This window comes from Podarcis melisellensis, assembly GCF_964234715.1.
Source record: "Podarcis melisellensis genome assembly, chromosome: 16".
Classification (NCBI taxonomy): Eukaryota; Metazoa; Chordata; class Lepidosauria; order Squamata; family Lacertidae; genus Podarcis; species Podarcis melisellensis.
Genome location: NC_138533.1, coordinates 13,119,428 through 13,136,961, shown reverse-complemented (window position 1 = coordinate 13,136,961; position 17,534 = coordinate 13,119,428). Strand labels below are relative to the sequence as shown.

At 46.7% G+C, this 17,534-nt stretch overlaps 2 protein-coding genes and 1 long non-coding RNA gene across 3 annotated transcripts; 2 read left to right on the top strand and 1 right to left on the bottom strand.

Moving 5' to 3' along the window:
- The first annotated feature begins 506 nt into the window (after window positions 1-506).
- On the top strand, window positions 507-1,604 carry LOC309358848 (olfactory receptor 6N2-like). Its single transcript, XM_081892118.1, has one exon. It carries the CDS (start codon window positions 513-515, stop codon window positions 1,455-1,457), a length of 945 nt encoding a protein of 314 aa, XP_081748244.1. The 5' UTR covers window positions 507-512; the 3' UTR covers window positions 1,458-1,604.
- Window positions 1,605-5,878: 4,274 nt separating this feature from the next.
- On the top strand, window positions 5,879-6,835 carry LOC309358866 (olfactory receptor 6N1-like; the record flags this gene model as incomplete). Its single annotated transcript, XM_081892136.1, has 1 exon — window positions 5,879-6,835. One exon carries the CDS (start codon window positions 5,879-5,881, stop codon window positions 6,833-6,835), a length of 957 nt encoding a protein of 318 aa, XP_081748262.1.
- A 2,556-nt stretch (window positions 6,836-9,391) lies between these two features.
- On the bottom strand, window positions 9,392-16,705 carry LOC309358352. Its single transcript, XR_014163466.1, has 2 exons — window positions 16,659-16,705; window positions 9,392-10,517 (listed from the first exon to the last, which is right to left on the bottom strand). It is a non-coding gene; the product is annotated as an uncharacterized lncRNA (long non-coding RNA).
- Between the last annotated feature and the right edge of the window lie 829 nt (window positions 16,706-17,534).

Here is a 17,534-nt window from a genome sequence, read left to right as displayed (position 1 = left end):
GCCTGTCTCTGGAGGAGTCTTCAAGACGGATAGTCGGAATCCAGCTTAGGCAAGAGCGATTTATTGCCATCGTCGGCTGTTTTTTATTGCAAATGTAACCGAAAGAAAAAAGAAGCAGTGTCAACTCCCATTGACAATAGGAAGGATCAATCAACCCTGATTTAAACGTATATATTAATACAGTATAGTCAGTCTACATGTCCAAACAGATAACCAAATGTGATCAGCAATTATAAGATGTGTACTTAAATGTAGACAGGCCACTAAGATATACAGGTAATTGAGGAGGGGATGGTGGGTATCTATACTTCCAACTATTGAGTGCAGGTTCTTTACAACCCTGGGGATCAGCATGCAAGAGCTACTTTTGTTTTACTGACTTTTTAATGTTTATTTCATTATTATTAAGCAGTACACATGCTTCACAAGCAAGGGCTACTTTTAATGTGGTCTTCTGCAGCCATTGTCTCTTTCTCTATGCCCATAGTTCAATTTTCTCTGATCTAGGGGTGATGGAAGTCCTCAACCAGACCGAGGTCACGGAGTTCATCATGGTGGGCTTTCCGAACCTCCAGCCCTTCCACAAGCCCCTCTTCTTTTTGCTCCTCCTCGTCTACCTCTTCACCATCTTTGGCAACCTGCTCATTTTCACCATCATCCGCACTGACCCCAAGCTCCACACACCCATGTACTTTTTCATCAGCATCTTGTCCTTCTTGGAGATCTGGTATACAGCCACCACCATCCCAAAGATGCTCTCCAACCTGCTCAGGGAAAAGAAGAGCATCTCCTTTGCCGGATGCCTCCTGCAAACTTATTTCTTCCACTCGCTGGGGGCCACTGAGTGCTACCTGCTCACAACAATGGCGTACGATCGGTACATCGCCATATGCAACCCTCTCCGCTACCCATCCATCATGACAACCAAGCTGTGTGCTCAAATGGCTGCTGGGTGCTGGATCTGTGGCTTCATGTGTCCTGTCACTGAAGTCATCTTAGTCTCCAAGCTCCCTTTCTGTGGCCCCAATAAGATTGAGCACATCTTCTGTGACTTCCCACCATTGCTCAGCCTGGCCTGCACCGACACCTCCATCAACGTCTTGGTTGACTTTGCAGTCAACGCCTTCATCATCCTGGTGACCTTCCTGCTCATCATGGTCTCCTATGTGAAGATCATCCAGTCCGTCCTGAGGATCCAGGCGGCCGAGAGTCGTGAGAAGGCTTTTTCCACCTGTGCCTCCCACCTGACGGTCGTCCTGCTCTTTTTCGGAAGCATCATTTTTATGTACGTCAGGCTGAAGAAAAGCTATTCTTTGGAATATGACAGAGCATTCGCCGTGATCTATGCCGTCCTCACCCCATTGGTCAACCCAATCATCTATAGCTTGCGGAACCAAGAAATCCTAAGAGCGATAAAGAGGAGGATCAGGATGAATATGGCAGAGCTTCCGTCATGAACTTCAGCATCCTCAGCCCATTAGTCAACCCAATTCTCTACAAAAGAGATGGGAAGCCCAAGGACCAAATGCAGCCCTCCACACCTCTCTTTCTGGCCCTCAGGACTTTCTCAAGGCCACACAATTCCCACATCCACTGTATCAAATGCTAGTGGCCCCATTGAAATTATTGGACATGACTAACTTAGTTCTATTAATTTCAACGGGTCTACTCTCAGTAGAACTTAGTAGAACAACAATAATAATTCTCAGTAGAGTAATGATAATACATGCCAACAGGATTTCCTGGGCTATATACACTATATGTAAGTTTGGGGCCCCTGCATCCCACCCCACACCCCACAGTTTATTGACAAGAACTGCTGCTTGTTTATATATATTAACTTAGCCTAGTCTATTATACTTCAGAAGATAGAATCAGGATCCAATATGACCTCCCTTAAAAGATTGGAGAACTGAGCCTAAACTAACAAAACTGATTTCAGTTGGGACCAAGAAAATCAAGGCTCTGGAAACCAAGCCTTGTGACGAAAGGTTGAGGCAACTGGATATGTTTAGCCTGGAGAAGAGGGGACTGAGAGCTAATACAAGAGCCAGCTTCAAGTATCTGAATGGCTGTCACATGGAAGAGAAGGAGGAGGAGGAGAAGGAGAAGGAGAAGGAGAAGGAGAAGGAGAAGGAGAAGGAGAAGGAGAAGGAGAAGGAGAAGGAGAAGGAGAAGGAGAAGGAGAAGGAGAAGAATTTATTATTTATACCACGCCCATCTGGCTGGGCTTCCCCAGCCACTCTGGGCAGCTTCCAACAAAATATTAAAATACAGTAATGCATCAAACATTAAAAGCTTCCCTAAACAGGGCTGCCTTCAGATGTCTTCTAAAAGTCTGGTAGTTGTTGTTCTCTTTGACATCTGGTGGGAGGGCATTCCACAGGGCATGCGCCGCTACCAAGAAGGCCCTCTGCCTGGTTCCCTGTAACTTGGCTTCTTGCAGTGAGGGAACCACCAGAAGGCCCTCGGCGCTGGACCTCAGATGGAGCAAGCCTGTTTTCTGCTGCCCCAGAGGGGAGGACCTTAACCAAAAGATTCAGATTATAAGAAAGGAGATTCCGATGAAACGTTAGGGAGATATTTCTGACGACAGTGGAACAGCAGCCCTCAGAAGGTGGTGGGCTGTCCTTCATTGGAGGTTTTTAAACAGATTCTTTAGCTGTGATTCCTGCATTGCAAGGGGGCTGTACCAGATGGTCATTTCCAAGGGGGGGGAGAGAAAAATATACACAGCCTTGAACATCTGTGGAATGCCCTCCCATCAGATGTCAAGGAGATCAATAACTATACAACTTTTAGAAGACATCTGAAGGCAGCCCTCTATGTTTTTATATGTGTTGGAACCACCAGAGGGGCTAGTATTCTTGTGGTTGAGTCCTGCTTGCAGCCTTCTTATAAGCATCTGGTTGGGAACAAGATGCTGGACTAGATGGGCCATTGTCCTGACCCAACAGCGCTCCTCTTGTGTGCTTTTGTAATATAATTCATGCCTCATGCAAAATTTAGGACCCACAGAAAATTTGGTACCCACGTCTTCCAATATATCCTGGTTGCTGTAAAAACAGTTTTGCTTTCTGTAATTTATTACAGGGCAGTTAAAGGCTGAATTGTAATGTGTTTCCCTGGGCAAGATAAAACAACTAACAAATGTAATAAAATAAATGTCCATCATTCATCAGCAATGCTAGCAGGAATGAAGAGGAAGCAATCAGAGATACAGGGTGTTTCTCCTTCTGGAGGAGGAAACTTTTAATTAAAGACACAGTAGCCTTGAAATGTCTAGATACGATTTGCCTATCTGGTGCTGCAATTACTATTTTCACAAAAATATTTGGCTGTCTCTCTCAAATAGAGAACATGAGGTATATTCTCAAATGGCTACTATATATCCATGGGATACATAGGCATAATTTAAGCAACCGTTCTGGTAGCACACATAACTCTCAAAAGCCCACCCACTTCCATTTGTAAACATGAAAAATATCAAAGTGATTGCTTTACAATAATCCCCCCCACACACACTTGATCACTTTATTGTGTAACATGCCACTTTCTGACCTGGTAAGAGAGGGGGGGAAACATTTTCACAAACTGGTGCCAAGGGGGTTTCAGTCCAGCCCATTAGGTTTGTAACAATGAGCTCCCGAAGGCCAGATGCAAAATACATACGTAATCCACAGGTAACTCCTGGAATTAGGCAGCCAACCAAGTCCACATTTAAGCCACAGGTTGGAGACCCATTTGATGCCTTCCTGATTTGCTGTTCCCTTGAACCTTTAAATGCTGCAGGAATCCTTCTACGAAATGAGAAGGCAGGTAAGTGCCTGCTTTGGAAATGTCAGTTCTCTGGTGCTGAGTTTGCTTTCCTAAAGGGGGTAGGACATATTTTGCATTTATTGTGGGTTTCTAATTGGGAAAGCTTCTGTAGTGGAGGATGCTACGAAAACAGCGCCCTGTTGGATCAGGACTAAAGGTTCACCTGCAGCAGGTATGGGGAACCTCTGTTCCTCCGGATCACAGCTCCCACCATCTCTTGATGACTGAGAGGGGGCTAACAACACCTGGAATTCTGAAGCTTCCCCCTCCCAGAACAGGCTTTTTCTGGCTTTTTCAATGGTGTTTCAAATATACACAATTTCACTTAAATGCACAGTGCCTTGGAACGTAACCCCCATGTAAATTGGGAGTTGCCTGTATTGTTTCAGGAAGTGCAAATTGGGTAAGCTTGCCTTTAAATGTGAATGGAATTTCTCCCCCATTCTTAGAGCACACACACACATTTTATCCTCACAATAACCCTGCAAGGAAGATGAGGCCAAGAAACAAGCGTGGTTGGCCCAAGACCACCCAGTGGCCAAACATGGCTTTGATACTGGGTCTTCCTGTGGAAGTATAACACTGTAGACTAAGAGATAGAGCCAGGGCTTTTTCCCCCAGCTGGAAAAAGTGTTCCAGGACCTATCAGGGACCCCAGAAGTAGAGGGAGAGACCTGACCAGCCTCAGCAAAGCCCTGTTGCACCTCCCCGAAGGAGACACCCTCTACAGACTCCAGAGAGGATCTCCTCATGAGCTGGGGGCACAGCAGGGCTTTGCTGAAGCCAGTGTGATGTAGTGGTTAAGAGTGGTAGTCTTGTAATCTGGTGAACCGGGTTCGCTTTCCTGCTCCTCCACATGCAGCTGCTGGGTGACCTTGGGCCAGTCACACTTCTCTGAAGTCTCTCAGCCCCACTCACCTCACAGAGTGTTTGTTGTGGGGGAGGAAGGAAAAGGAGAATGTTAGCCGCTTTGAGACTCCTGAAGGGGAGTGATAAAGTGGGATATCAAATCCAAACTCTTCTTCTTCAGCCTCCCAGCTAACAGCTGGCATGTGGGAAAGCCATACCTCAGCTGAGCAAGCCCCATGGAAAACTAACACAGGAAAATAAAATAATAAATTCTCTCTCTCTCTCTCTCTCTCTCTCACACACACACACACACACACACACACACACACCCCTATCTATCTATCTATCTATCTGTCTGTCTGTCTGTCTATCTATAGTAAGCAAGGCTATTTAGGTTAATTTGCTCTGAGTTTTTATGCTGGGTGTTTATTTTATTTTGATTTATATTGCTTTAAAAAGTAGTTTCTTATGCCCAGGACCAGGAAAGAGGAACTGGCTACTGCCCCCATGTTGGGCCAGCATTGGGGATCTGTCCGTTTATCACAGTCAGTTGTGGCCCCTGTGCTCATGGCGACAGCTGATGCGGGAATTGGGTGTGTGTGGAAAGTGAGGTGGTCATGGCTCAGGTGGCTGCAGCCGTGAAGCGGTAGCAATGGAGTAGGAAGAGGTGACATCACCACTGGGGATGGTTAGGGCCTTAATCACACCAAGTTGGGACATGTTAGGCACAACAGTGCAGGGGCAGGGAAGGCAGAAAGGTGAGGTCAAGTAGACCTGGTGCAGCAGCTGAGTATGTGTAGAAGAACAAGAATTGCCTGCAGTGGGTGCAATCCTGCAGGCTCCAGGGATCTGCTTCACCTTTGTATTCCCTGCAGGGAACATGCTGGCAAAGCAATAGCAGCTAGAAAGAAACACACTTTTTCTCCTTCTCCCTGCCCCCTGCCCAACTATATAGAGGGTTTTTTTAATGTGATTAAATATTAAACCCCTGTATAAAGGGCTTATAAAGTTCCTAGTCTTGTGTTCATCAGTGTAGAAAGGGCAGTGAAGTCTTCAGATCCTGGAGTCCTTGGAGTCTATCTTCCCAGCCTTGCAGCAATAATCCATATTCAATGGCTCCTTTTGATGTGCAGGTATTCTGTTGCCGCTGTCTCTTTTGCACAACTCTACTTCCACAACTCACATTTCTCCAGATCAGCTTCTAGAGGAGATGGGAATCCTCAACCAGACCGAGGTCACAGAGTTCATCATGATGGGCTTCCCCAGCCTCCAGCCCTTCCACAAGCCCCTCTTCCTTTTGCTCCTCCTCGTCTACCTCTTCACCATCTTCGGCAACCTGCTTGTATTCACCGTCATCCGCACCGACCCCAAGCTCCACACGCCCATGTACTTTTTCGTCAGCGTCTTGTCCTTCTTGGAGATCTGCTACACAGCTGCCACCATCCCAAAGATGCTCTCCAACTTGCTCAGCGAGAGGAAGCGCATCTCGTTCTCTGGCTGCCTCCTACAGATCTACTTCTTCCATTCGTTGGGGGCCACCGAATGCTACCTGCTCACCGTCATGGCTTACGACAGGTACCTGGCCATCTGCAGCCCGCTGCGCTACCCAGCCGTCATGACGTCCAAGCTGTGCGTCAGATTAGCTGCCAGCTGCTGGGTCTGCGGCTTGCTAGGCCCCATCGCCGAAATTGTCTTGGCTTCCAAGCTCCCTTTCTGCGGACCCAACAAGATCGAGCACATCTTCTGCGACTTCCCACCACTCCTCAGCTTAGCCTGCACGGACACCTCGGTCAACGTCCTGGTCGATTTCACAGTCAACGCTTGCAAGATCCTGGCAACCTTCCTGCTGATCATGACATCTTACCTGCAGATCATCAGGGCCATCCTTCGGATCCGCTCGGCCACCGGCCGGAAGAAAGCCTTTTCTACGTGTGCCGCGCACCTCACTGTGGTTGTGATCTTCTTCGGGAGCATCTTGTTCATGTATGTCCGACTGACGAAAAGTTACTCCTTGGATTATGACAGAGCGCTGGCTGTTGTATACGCTGTCCTGACCCCTTTCCTTAATCCGATTATCTACAGCCTGCGGAACAAAGAAATCAAGGCGGCCTTAAAGAGAACGTTCCACTGCCAGAAAATAATGACTAGAGAAATGGAGCAGCCTTGAGGGAGTGGGGCTGGAAGTAAGGATGAAATACGTAGGGAGAACACCAAGGCTTTGCTCACACACAGACATCCTAGGGCTGTGTGCCTTTAACAGTTCCATGATTGCCCCACTGAAAATCTAGAATCAACTAGTCAGCGTAGGCCGAGGAGGCTAGTCAGGAGAGCAAAGCAGGGCAGAGCTCTGCCCATATATCTTTCTGCACCCCAAAATCCCAAGCTCTGGCCCAGCAGTCCTGTGCGACATCTGCAGTTTCCTATTATCCAAGGATTCCCTGGATTTTCTGCAGGCCAATCACAGCTATGCACAGCACAGCCACTCACAAGCCTCACTTATGGCCAGCAGGTCCCACCTTTCACCGGTGTCTGTGGAAGTGGAGGAACAGGTGGAATTCTAGGGTGAGTCAAGCCCCTAGGAGGCTCCCCTCTCAGTGGGAGGGATAAGGGGGCTGTGAGGGAGAAGTGGGGTGAAAGAAAGACAAGAGAGAGAGCAACTGGCGTGAGGAAAGGGCAACAGGGAAAGCAGGTGAGAAGCTTCAACCCAGAGGGGGAGGAATTGAAGTTATCAGGGTTGGTTAGGAAAGTTGAGGGGGCAGAAATCCTCCAATGGTGGACTTGAGGGAGCAGGGTTTCCAATAAGGCAAGGAACCTTTACAAAGGGAAGGTTGTGGGAGCCTTATTGTGGGGTACTTACCTGAGGAAATAAAACATAGAAATCATGGGGTCCATGGTTATAAGGTAGTCCCTGACTATCCTTGGGAGCGATGATGGGGTTGGGGTATGACTGGAAGGTAATTAATAATAATAATAATCTGAGCACAGAATCCAAATAATAATTACATTCTTATCTATGCATTCACAAGTTAGTTCGGTTCACTTAAAAATGTGGACCAAACAAGATTATCTTCCATCTTTACTACACACACACCTCCCTACAAAGACTCCCCGGAGCTCTGTCCATGGTCCTGATGCCGCTCCTAACTTGAACTTCCTGCCCATTTCTGCTTCCTCTCTAAAATTACTTCAGTCAACCCTTTTCAAGAACTGAAGCTCTTCTCCACCTCTGGTCAATGGCTTTTCTGGTGGTCTCAGCCTGGAACAGGACACATTCACAAACGAATGAGCAGTTTGGTTTTAAATATATATATATATATATATTGGAAGATGCAAGAACTACCTACTCTGGAAGAATGGCAGACGAAGGTGACAGACTTCATGGGACTAGCAGAGATGACCGGCAGAATCCGAGATCAGGGGAAAGAGACAGTGGAAGAGGACTGGAAGAAGTTTAAATTATATCTTAAAAACTGTTGTAAAATTGAGGAGTGTTGAGATGTCAAGGGGTAAGAAGTAGAGAAATACAGCTGTAAATATTAAGTTTAAAGAAATTTAATGAAAGGGAACCAATAGATAAACTGATTAAAGGGTTGCTAAAGAACTTTGGAATAAGGATGCAGCGAAAGGGAGGTACGGGGAAGTCAGTATATGTTTAATGTGGTGTATGTTTTTGTTTTGTAATGTGTTTGTCTTTTATTATGTGTTGGAAAAATCAATAAAAAACTTTATATATATATATATATATATATATATATATATATATATATATATATATATATATATAATAAAACGTTAGCTTGAAACAGTATTATTGAACATTTCAAAGAAAAGCACATTTACTTGTACTTCAGTTCCCATACTTGGAGCATCTAAATATCACTGGGGAGTAGTTTATGTCAACAGGAGCATTTCAAAGATGGCAGAGCAAATGCGAATGGATTTGGGTGTGGCAAACAGAGCCTAGGTTTCCACAGTCTAGCAGTCAGTAACGCAGGGTTGTGTTGGAAGGATCTGGGCACAGCTGCCCAGAAAAAGGATTGGCTGAGTATGACCCCTGGAACCAGGCCTCCACAACCACACAAAAATCCCCACATCTCTTCAAGAAGCCTTGTGCCTCTAATATAACAGGTCAAATTGAATGCTGCAAGCAGATGTTGATAATGTAACCACTAAGGGTGAGAGTTGCTCAGAGGCCAGCCCTTTACGTCCAGATCAACAGCAATGATGATTGCTGTGAAGACCCTGTAATGACAGCAAAACTTTCTGAGCAGAGCTCTCTGTGACCACAAGAACAGGCAATAAATAAACTCCCTGGAGAAGGAGGACAAGTCAGAGCTCAGCTCCAATGATCGCTAAACAGGCAGCAGTGAAATTGGTGAGGGTTTTTAATAAGACTGACCAGCTGCAGATGAGATTCATGGGATGTTGGCCAAGCTATCCCAGTCATTAGGCAGGGTGAAGCCACTTCCTCAGGTGGCGGAATCACCCCAGCTGGCATGCCCACAGGTGACCTGGCTGCCAGCAGCAGAGAAGCAGCATCACTGCCAGCTTTGATTTTGAGCAAGATCGTGTCTATTTGGGGTGAGATATCTCCCCAAATCAGCGCCATCTTGCTTGGAATCTGCACCAATGGCAGTAGTGCTTGCTTCTCCACTGGTGGCAGATACAGCAGGCAACAATGCAGTGGCAACAATGCAGAAGGAGCAAGTAGGGCATGGCAGGAGCAGCGGCAGGGCAGGACAGCATTTCCCATTTTGCCTCAAGTGGGAAAACCAGACACACCAGCCCTGGGTGTTGGCCAAAGCTTCCAAGACCACATAAGTGATGTGAAATAAGCTGCAAGGTGGCTTCCTCTGGGGGGTCACCATATAAGGCCTCTATAACTACCTCATGGAAGATGGAATGAACTAATTGGTCTTCCACAGTGATGAATAGGTGTTTGTTTGCAGGAAGAAATGAGTGCCACAAACAGGCAGGTAAAAACAAAAGGGCAATAGCTCCGTGGTGATTGTTGTTGTTATCATCATCATCGTTTTATTTATATGCTGACTGGGTTGCCACCAGCCACTCTGGGGGGCTCCCAACAAAATATTAAAAACACAATAAAACATCAACCATTAAAAACCTCCCTGAACAGGGCAGCCTTCAGACGTCTTCTAAAAGTCAAACAGTTGTTTATCTGGTTGACATCTGGCGGGAGGGCGTTCCATAGGGTGGCTGCCAATATAGAGAAGACCCTCTGCCTGGTTCCCTGTAGTGTCACATCTTGCAGTGAGGGAACCACCGGAAGGCCCTCATCCTCGGCATCTTCAGGCTGGGTTGAAAGAGACTCCTGCCCGAAATTCCAGACAGCCACTGCCGGTCAGTGTGGACAATACTGAGCTGGATAGGCCAACGGTCTGATGCAGCTTCCTAGATTCCTAAGGGGCTGGAGATGTTTCCACATCATTGTAATGGGTGGCAATTCATGCAAGAAAAGCCATTGCAATGGGAATCCCACCGATGGGAGGGGGAAAGGAAATCCCCTTGACAAGAACCAAGCTGAAAGCACAAAAACCCACCCACTCCAGTATCTCAGAGCTGCTTGCTGAGTTTGCGCACTTGTCTCTCGCGGGCCTCGAAAGCTATCTTGGCATCCATCAGCTCGGCCAGAGCCTTGCGTATTGCCTCCATCTCCTGCTCAGCCTGCTCGTAGTTCTGGGCCAGCTCCCGGTTCTCCTGCTGCAGCTGCTCAAGGATCAACGTGACGTCCTGGTTCTGCCGCCTGCAGCGGTTCTTGAGCTGCTCTGCTTCAGCAAGCAAGGTCTCCACCGTCTTGATCATGGACTCAATCTGCTCCCTGGACATCGCTGCAAAAGGGGAATGTGAATATTTCGCTTAATTCTTTTAGAAAGAGGAGCTCTTGGGTCAGATCAAGCAGCATCTAGTCAATTTGGGCTGGTCCATTAAAGCAAATGAGGCACTGCCCTACCAAAGCTCAGCCAGCCAGCCAGACCCCATATTCCTGCCTTTATACAATGGTACCTTGGGTTAAGTACTTAATTCGTTCCAGAGGTCCATACTTAACCTGAAACTGTTCTTAACCTGAAGCACCACATTAGCTAATGAGGCTCCTGCTGCTGCCACGCCACTGGAGCACAATTTCTGTTCTCATCCTGAAGCAAAGTTCTTAACCTGAAGCAATATTTCTGGGTTAACGGAGTCTGTAACCTGAAGCGTATGTAACCCGAGGTACCACTGTACTAACAACCAGTCGCTGCAGATGGTGCTGGCTGTCAGCTCCTTCCTCCTTAGAATACATTCACACACCATACATCAGGCTTCCTCAGCCTCGGCCCTCCAGATGTTTTTGGCCTACAACTCCCATGATCCCTAGCTAGCAGGACCAGTGGTCAGGGATGATGGGAATTGTAGTCTCAAAAACATCTGGAGGGCCGAGGTTGAGGAAGCCTGCCATACATTGAAAGCACAATGATTCCACTTTAAAGAGGCATGGCTTCCCGCAAAGAATTATGGGAGCTGTGGTCTGTTAAGAATGCTGAGAGTTGTTAAGAGGCCTCTATTTCTTCCTCCCCCCAAAAAAACAACAACACTACAATTCCCAGAGTTCCCTGGGAAGAAGGGTTGGTTGGTAAACAACTCTCAGCAAGAGCCAGTGACAGGCAGAGCCACTAATTATAGTTTTGTCCCCATCCTGCTCCTCTCTGCCAAGTTCTACAAGGGGCAACACTGAGACTAAGAAGGAGGAAGAATCTGGCAGGCAGGACCATTGCGTGGTTTGGTTATAAGAAAGAAGGCAAGCAGATGGGGTTTACTGAGGACAGACTGATGTTGGTGGGGCAGTGCCCCACTTGTCCTAATGGACCAGACTCCACTGCAGATCAGCGCAAGCAATCCACTAGTCCAGAACTGGCTGCGGATCTTCAAGATCTTAGACAGAGAGAAGCTTCCTGCTGCTTGATCCTTTTAAAAGGAGATGCCAGCTGAGATTGAAGCTGGGACCTTCTGTATTCAAAGCAGATTGAACTATGGTCCCTGTCCTGGAACTGATACCACAACAGTACAGGTTCAGTATTGTCTGCTCTGACCAGCAACCACTCCCCAGCATCTCAAGCAGAAAGAGAGTCTCTCCCACCATCCTGCCACCTGACTTTTTAAACTAGAAATTCTGGAGACTGAGCTTAATATTTTCTACACACAAAGTGTGCTCCCTTCCACGGTGCTTTTGTCTCTTCCCAACTAAGAAAATCTCCAGGATCTGACGGGGGCTGTTTTCATAATTTGCTCTCAGGTCTTTGTAACTTGAGATGCCAGGGATTGAACCCAGAACCTTTTGCAGCTGTCCTGCCACTGAGCTAACCAGCCCTTCCCTCAGGCCCGAGGCAGTTTCAGTTTTTATAAGACAGTGTCAGTTCTTTGACTTGAAAGAAACCAAAAGACATGGAAGGCTCTTTAAGAGTGGTCCAGTAAACTACTGAGACGCCATATTCTGCAGCTGTTGAATTTCCCAATTGATGCTGAAAGGCAGTCCCACATAGAGCAGATTTAATTAGAGTGACATTATTATAATAATTATTATTAATAAGCATATTAGTTCCCTTTTTTTTACAAAAGTAACTCAGAGACTCGCACCAATAATTAAAAAATAATGAACCTGTCAATTATGATACTCCCGGTTTCTCAGGAAAACATCTGTTCATGTTTCTGCAGTGATGTGTGATTCTTTCTTTGAATAAAAGCAACGTAGTGGAAGTTTGTCAGTATTTTAGTGAGGAGAATTTCTCCTCATGGGCATATCTTTCAATGTAGCTTTGGCTGATACCTTTGCACAAGAATTCTCTCTAACTAAATGCATTTCTGTATGCTATTTTCACTAATGTATGACCTGTGGAAAGACAGGCAGACATAGTTGGTTAGAGAACTTCACTGTAAAATTCAGAGAATTTTACAAGGTAGCTTTGTTTGGGTTCACATATTGATTTGAGAAGTGCAAATCAGGTCGTTTCTCATTCAAATGCAAACAAAATTATAATTCTCCTCCATCCCTACATTGACATCTATCAAGGAGAGGGGGGCGGTTTATGGCTATAAAGCAGAAGGCCTCACATTATGGTCTACTCTTCCCTGCCGCCCAACACACCTCAGGTCTTGCCCCTCAGGAAAAGCTGCTCACTCACCAGCTGGGCTGCAGGAAGGCCTGAAGTAAGAGTTGAAAGAGAAAAATCCGTCCAGCTTTCCTGCTTAAGACGCTCAACCTAAGCAACTGGGTCTGTGTAAAGAAGAGGCCTTGACTCCTTCCGCACTGTCAGGCCACAGGAGGGATGCTTGATCGATCAGCTCATCAACATGAGGGTCCCTGAGTTTTCCCAGACAGCGACACGGAAGCAGATGCAAAGGATTGAGGGAAGGGATTAAGGCAAGCTAAATCCAGCTGAACATTCAGAGGCTTTACTGCCTGCCTGCTCTCCCGACAATCCGCGGCCTGAGCCTCGACTCCAGTTAGGGAGGAATGAAAGCAAGAACCATTGACTCTTTTCCTTGGAGAATGCTCAGATCCTCTAGCTCCCCAGAATGCTCCGGGATCTGGGGAGATCTCAAGCAAAGCATCCTTCCGCCTGGAAGTGAATGGGGCAGGTAAACAAAGGATTCCTTCACTCTCTGTGCAAAATGAGAAAAGCGGTCTCCTTAGGGCAGTGGGGCCTGGACAAATTTTTTGAGGACTGTGACATTTGCAGGGAAACCAAAATGCTTGTTTGCTATTGTACGACCAACCTTACTGTATGCTTGTGAAACATGGACCACTTGTAAACGTCATCTCCAACTCCTCGAAAGATTCCATCAACGGTGTCTCTGAAAAATTTTACACATCCCTTGGGAATACAGGCAAACAATGCCAGTGTACTGGAAGAAGCAAAGATCACCAGTGTTGAAGCAATGATTCTTCAACATCCACTTCGTTGGACTAGTCATGTTGTTTGGCTGTCTGATCATCATCTTCCAAAGTAACTACTCTATTCTGAACTTAAAATGGAAAGCGTAATGGTCAACAGAGGTTCAAAGACTCTCTCAAGGCAAATGTAGTATAAACACTGACAACTGGGAAACACTGGCCTGTGAGCGCTCCAATTGGAGAACAGCCTTTACCAAAGGTGCCATGGGTTTGAAACAAAAAAAATTCCTTCCAGTAGCACCTTAAAGACCAACTAAGTTAGTTCTTGGTATGAGCTTCCGTGTGCATGCACACTTCTTCAGATACACTGAAAAACTTTTTCAGTGTTTTTCAGTGTATCTGAAGAAGTGTGCATGCACACGAAAGCTCATACCAAGAACTAACTTAGTTGGTCTTTAAGGTGCTACTGGAAGGAATTTTTTTTGTTTTGACTATGGCAGACCAACACGGCTACCTATCTGTAATGGGTTTTGAAGATACTCGAACTCAGGACGAAAGAGAGAAACGTGCTAAGAGGAAGACACACTTGGCAAACCCTCACCATGATCAACTCCCGTCCAGAAACCTCAGTCCCCACTGTGGAAGGATGTGTGGATCCAGAATTGGCCTCCACAGTCTCTTACGGCCTCCATAAACCGTGTTTATGGAAAACAATCTTACTTGGCTACGAGTGATCACCAAAGAAGAAGAAGTCACTTTGCCCCACCCACCCAAGCAGCCCTTTCAATCCAAGGGCTGCATTCCTTAGTCAGCAGCCTTCTAAAGGCCACATGCTGGGTGGGGCTTTAAGGATTCAACTCTAATAATAATAATAATAATAATAATAATAATAATAATAATAATTTATTTATATCCTGCCCTCCCCAGCCAAAGCCGTGCTCAGAGCGGCTAACAACAATAAAAGTAACACAGCATTCTAAAATCAATTCATTTTAAAATCAAACCAGAATCAAATTAATGGCAACCATTGGGCTAGAGTTCTACGAGGATTACCAAAGGAGGGGGTCAGACTGTGCCTTGGCCAAAGGCCTGGTGGAACAGCTCTGTCTTGCAGGCCCTGCGGAAAGATGTCAAGTCCTGCAGGGCCCTAGTCTCTTGTGACAGAGTGTTCCACCAGATCGGGGCCACAGCCGGAAAAACCCTGGCTCTGGTTGAGGCCAGCCCAACCTCCCTGTGGCTCGGGACCTCCAAGATGTTTTTGTTTGAAGACCGTAAGGTCCTCTGTGGGACATACCAGCAGAGGCGGTCCCGTAGGTACGAGGGTCCTAGGCCGTATAGGGCTTTAAAGGTTAAAACCAACCACACTCACAAGTCAGATGGTTTCATGGACAGGTTGGCCACAGAGGAATGGTGGGAGCAACCAGCTGGGGAACCCCCCAAGGGCAGAAGGCTCAGAGCCAGGGGAGTGGTGGTGGGACGACAATGAGTGGTCCGAGGGAGAATAGGGAGAAGACTGGGAAGAGGAAGTGTCAGAAGCTGAAGGAGTAACAGGGCTCAGTGAGCAGGGGGAGTCTGTGGCAGAGACAAGTCCAGAATCAGAGGCAAAGGCAGAAACGGAAGCAGGAGAGGAGGAGGAGGGAGGCCAAGAGACAGAGATGGGTCTGACTGGTGAAGAGGCACAGGTGTCTTCCCTTCCTGCTGCAACAAGCTCCCCTCCTGCCTGGTCTCCCAGAACCAGGAGAGGCATGAAGAGGGCAGGGGGAAAGAGAGCTTCACGCAGGGGCAGTCTCAGATTGCTTGGGGAAAACCTGGAGAGGAGGGGACTTAGGCAGCTATGGGGAGGCAGGGACCTTCAGTTTCTGCAACTGCTTCATGGGGGCAAGACCTGCCAGAGATGGGTTGCTGTGCTCATTAGGCCTGACACTCCTGTGCAGATCCTGTTCTTGCTAATAGAGAGTTAACTCCACTTGCTCAGGGTAATTTACTGCTGGCTTGCTCCTCTCAGATGGGCCTCTCTCCATCCAGAACACTAATTGACTAGAAGTGCTCAACTTGCAGTAACATAAATTGTTTTTGCACATGGAGGTGTTTTTTTAATTGCTTTTACATGTGAGAGCATTTTTTTATTTTGTGTGTATGTTTTTTAATGGTTATAATTGGTTTTTCCGTATAAAATAGTGCAATTGTTTTTACGGCTGGTGTTTTTGTTGTGAAATCGCTCTGGGATATTTTTACGGGAAGAAATTCGTTGGGTTAAATAGTTTTGTTTTTTTTAGTTGTACCAATACATGGCAATATGCAAATGGTGTGCGAATCAACATTCCCTTCTGTTTTTACTCTCTCTCTCTCTCTTTTAGCATGCTTTGTTGGCTGCTTTGATGACACAATCCCCTTTCTGAGAGGATTTCTGTTCTCTGCAACCACCCACTCTGACTTCTCTCTCTCTTTCTCTCTTGCTCTCTCCAGCTGGAGCATGCTCCCAAACTCTAAAAGCACCCTTCGGTAATCCTCCTAGTCTTCCTGCTCTGCCACCTTTACAATCCCATTATCCCAGGCCAGAGAGAGAGAGAGAGAGAGAGAGAGAGAGAGAGAGAGAGAGAGAGAGAATCTATCTACCTATCTATGGAGAGAGCTAGCTCTTTGCCCCAGAAAGGGCTTATCTTTCAGGACTTCCTCTTTTGCCAGCTGCCTAGGAATGGCTCCATCGATTTACGTTTACATCCAGGGAAATGGATCCCTATCACAGTCAGCCTCAGGAATCCTCCAGTGACTTCACAGGCTGTTTCAGAAGAGGAGGGGGGCTGAGCTGTATATGAATGAATGAATGAATGACTGAATGAATGAATGAATGAATGATACCCCAGCCACTCTGGGCGACTCCCAACAAAATATTAAAAACCACATCAAACATTAAAAACTTCCTAAACATCGCTGTTGGCGATGAGGGGGGAATATTGCGGTGTTTTGTAAACTGACGGTCAAGAAACTCACCCAGCTCAAGGGGTTAAATCTGGCCATCTGGGCCTTTCTGAATGGCCCTCAAAGCTCTCCTCAGACCACAACCCTTCACTGGGCCTGCTTCACTCCCAAGTGTTCTTACCAGGTTCAATGGTGTCCACAGTTAGCACCCAGATAAATGGACTTGGTTGCCTGGATGGAGGACGAAGAATGGTGTGTGTGGGTGTAATCTAGCCTACACACCAAGGCAAAATTTGCATTTCTAGCTCTGCCTACTTTTGCCTCTTGCCCCACCCACCACCACTATGTGGCCCTCAGAATGTCATGGCCCTTGAGCTGAAAAATAATTCCCCATGCCTGTTGCAAACTATGGGTGACTTCTTTTTGTTGTTGCAAAAATTAAAATGGGCCTTTCTAAGCGTGTGTTTTAACCAGACTCATGTGTGGCATGTTGCCAAATGAACCAAAAATGAAGGGAGGAAAAGCTGCTATCTTTGGGGACAGACTCTGTTCTTATGACTTGAGCAGAAGCTGGGCAGACAAAAATTTAGCAGGTGTTGCTTTTCCATGTCAACTACCATGTTTCTGCATGGCTAGCTGCTATTAAAGGGTCAGAGAAAGAATGTGGCAACCCCAGGAGAAGAGAGCAGGGTTCGAATAGGAGGCCTACTCTCCTTGGGGTGACCCATGGGCTGACACGGAAGAAAATAAGAAAAAGAGGAATGGGAAATGGGGAACATGTTGAGACAAAAAGAAAGGCCGTCCATCCTTCAAGTCCCTAGTGGGCATGGCACCAACACACAACAATCTTGGCCAGCTGCCAGAGTCCTCCAGGACCCTGACAGGGCCCACTGCTGGTGCCTGCGTCACTCAGGAGCATTGTGGGAAATTAAAATGGCACCTTCCTGATGCCTTGTGCTCATTCAGAGTCGTGCTTCTGCCCATCACCACCACAACCCACATAGGAAGCTGCCATACCCCACAAGTGTACTGGAAAAACATCCCATTTTTTTATTGC

Excerpts from the sequence above, each read along its gene's own strand:
- LOC309358848 (XM_081892118.1), top strand. The coding sequence starts at position 513 with ATGGAAGTCCTCAACCAGACCGAGGTCACGGAGTTCATCATGGTGGGC.